This window comes from Pinus tabuliformis, chromosome 5_2 (assembly GCF_031772625.1).
Source record: "Pinus tabuliformis cultivar Carrire ecotype Pingquan chromosome 5_2, CPIR1, whole genome shotgun sequence".
NCBI lineage: Eukaryota > Viridiplantae > Streptophyta > Pinopsida > Pinales > Pinaceae > Pinus > Pinus tabuliformis.
The window spans coordinates 954,862,372-954,865,258 of record NC_142306.1 but is presented as its reverse complement, the minus strand read 5'-3'; the positions used below and the strand labels follow the sequence as shown (position 1 = coordinate 954,865,258).

The 2,887-nt window shown below is 38.9% G+C and overlaps 1 protein-coding gene across 1 annotated transcript; it reads left to right on the top strand.

The window, feature by feature from the left end:
* The first annotated feature begins 785 nt into the window (after positions 1-785).
* On the top strand, positions 786-1,786 carry LOC149162438 (putative glutathione S-transferase MSR-1). The gene is made up of 2 exons (XM_089435183.1): positions 786-1,232; positions 1,313-1,786. The coding sequence occupies exons 1-2, from the start codon at positions 903-905 to the stop codon at positions 1,784-1,786; spliced, it is 804 nt and encodes a 267-aa protein (XP_089291309.1). The 5' UTR covers positions 786-902.
* The last annotated feature ends 1,101 nt before the right edge of the window (positions 1,787-2,887 follow it).

Genomic DNA, 2,887 nt, shown 5'->3' with positions numbered 1-2,887 from the left:
CGAATCTTGAACTACCCTCCTAATGAACATATAAACTCCAAAATCATAATAGACATGTAAACTCAAAAATCAAAAAAATCCTACCAAACTTAAAAAAAAAGGAGTTGTCTATAATGCGATTTTTTGGAGATTCCGGTGACGGAATCCGGCGGAAGAAATTGAGGTTAAATCTTGATTTGTTGCAGTTAAAATGGTTTTTTAACTGCATATTTGGATTCAGCACCCTCGAAAACCCCTGGGATGCTTTCCGATTCCAATAAATTCCTGCCGGATTTCGACCGGAAAAACCCGCCGGAAAAGCTTTCAAAAAGTCGCGTTATAGACAACTGCAAAAAAAATATACCACTTACACTAATCAAATCTTATCTTCCATTTTTGTATTTCCAAGAGGATTGCCACTTATTCCACACGCATTTTATATGGAGCAATTGTCAAACTATAAAACAGTGAGGTGATCGGATGGCGCCTTATCACGCTCATTTTTAATGGAGGATAATCAAACTACGGGGTTAACCTTATTTAAAAAAGGCGAGGTGATAGGACAGCGCCTGATCCCACGCTGATTTTTAATGTAGCGGTCCTCGAAACTTTCGCATATATATAGAATTAAAAAAAAACACCGGGGCTAATGGAGGGGTCGACGAACTTTCTTTCACATGTGCTGGATGGCGCTCAGTGGAAGCAGTTAGCAAACGAAAATTTATAAACAATTTTTTTAAAACAAGAAGAAATTATACATAAGAAAACGAAAGAGTCAGTGGAGTAAACGCGTTCAAAAGATTCGCTGCAAGTGGGAAGAGAAAACAATATGGGATCGTCGATATTTGGGCAACTCTGTGGATCAGAAGAGGAAGAAGTGAAAGGGAAGAGAAGAGATCGAATATTGAGGGGTCGAAGCGGAGATGGGATCAGAAGAGGAAGAGGTGAAGCTGCTAATGACGGCAGGGAGTGCGCACTCAATGAGTTGCAGTCTCGCTCTCCTGGAGAAGGGCGTCAAATTTGAAGCGGTGGAGGTCGTCCTGAGCGGTACAAGCGACGTGGAGCGATTGAATCCGGTGTTCAAGCAGGTCCCCGTGCTCATCCACAAAGGGAGAGCTATTTCGGACTTCCAGGTAATACTGGATTACATCGAAGAAGCCTGGCCGCCCTCCGACACCACGCCCGCCCTTCTACCGGCCTCCGCTTACGACAGATCGGTCGCTTGTTTCTGGGCCAACTTCGCCAGCAACAAGGTCGCTCTCTCACCCTTCTCTTCGTTTCTTCAGGCCACCCCTCTTCACCGTTTTCATCCCTTCTGTTTTTGAATGCACAGTTCATACAAAGTGGGCTCGATCTCATTGGATCCGACGGGGAAGAGCACATGAACGCGAGGTTGGTGACGGTAGGATATTTCAAGATAATGGACAAAGGGATGAGGACCATCGGTTCGAATGGACCCTTCTTCTTGGGTGACAAATTGACCCTGGCGGATGTGGCCCTCGCGCCTTTTGTCGCATGGTTGCCTTCGTTTGAAACGTTCGGGAAGATTAAATTTCCTGGTCCAGAGCAGTGCGGCCACATGCACAAATGGCTGGCCGCCATGCGAGGCCATCCCAACGTAGTAGCGTGTAGTCCTCCGCCTGAATGGCTCTTGAAAGTTTGCACAGAACTACGGCCCTTAGGGGTCGAGAAATATAAAGAACGGGCCCTCCTCCAAAGCAACTTATATCGCAAGATGAAAGAGCTTTGTGAATTAGACTGTAACATTAACATAGCTGAACTGATCAATAGCACCAATTTGGAGTGAACATTGCTGTTCTTTTTTTATGCTTGAACATTGCTGAAGTACCGCGCTCCATCTCGTTGAAATAAATCTTGGATCTGAGTAATTTGGTTGCTTTATTGTGAATATTAGTTATCTTTATCTGGATTATAGAGGTTGGATCTGAGTAATTTGGAGTAAACATTGCTGGTTTTTTATGCTTGAACATCGCTGAAGTACCGTGCTCCATCTCGTTGAAATAAATCTTGCTGGTTGGGGATGCTTTATTGTGAATATTAGTTATTTTTATCTAGATTATAGAGGTTGGATCTGAGTAATGGGAGGAGTGAGGCTAAAAGTTGCATTTATCAGATTCAGAAATTTACAATGTCCATCAGATTTAGAACCTTGAGCTTAAAATAGATTGAAAATTTTGGGAATATTTGGGTTTCCTGGTTGATCTCGCCTATGCTGGTGGGATATTGCAATGCATCTAAGGATGCTTGAGTTTGAAATATTTTTCAAATTTTCAATTAAATGAAATGTGTGTGGGATATTGCAATGGACTTAACATGCTTACTGTGAAATATTTTTCAAATTTTCAATCAAAGGAAAGAATTATTTGTTGCGATTTGTTTTTTTTTAATATTAAAAAATAAAATATATTATCAATTTATATTTTTTTATACGTGGGAAGATTTATCATAACTTAATTGTAAAATTACTCAGTTGTCAAACCAGCAGTGAAGACAACTATCTCTAACTGCTAATCTCGAATTCAAATTAACTTGTCACTTTATTCAACTAAAACTAGACTACTTGGCATAAACTCAATAATCAATTCATATTTATATAATTTATTTAAGATAATATTTATTTATACATATAAAATAACATAATACTAATTATATTTTTATTTTACTTAAAAGTATAGAAATTAATCTGATACAGATTGAATCTTTTAATAATATGATAAAATAACATAAAGTTTTTTAAAAAATTAACTTTATATGATGGAATCATATAAACCTACGTGAAAGGACATTTTAATGGATGAGATGAGTTTTACTCAAAGTCTTTAGATAGAACCATGCAATGGATGAGATGAGTTTTACTAAAAGTCTTTAGATAGAACCATGCAACGGG

Bases quoted from the DNA above. Each gene is read 5' to 3' on its own strand.
- LOC149162438 (XM_089435183.1), top strand. From the start codon at position 903: ATGGGATCAGAAGAGGAAGAGGTGAAGCTGCTAATGACGGCAGGGAGT. The intron at 1,233-1,312 runs GTCGCTCTCTCA...TTGAATGCACAG, and splicing joins CCAACTTCGCCAGCAACAAG to TTCATACAAAGTGGGCTCGA.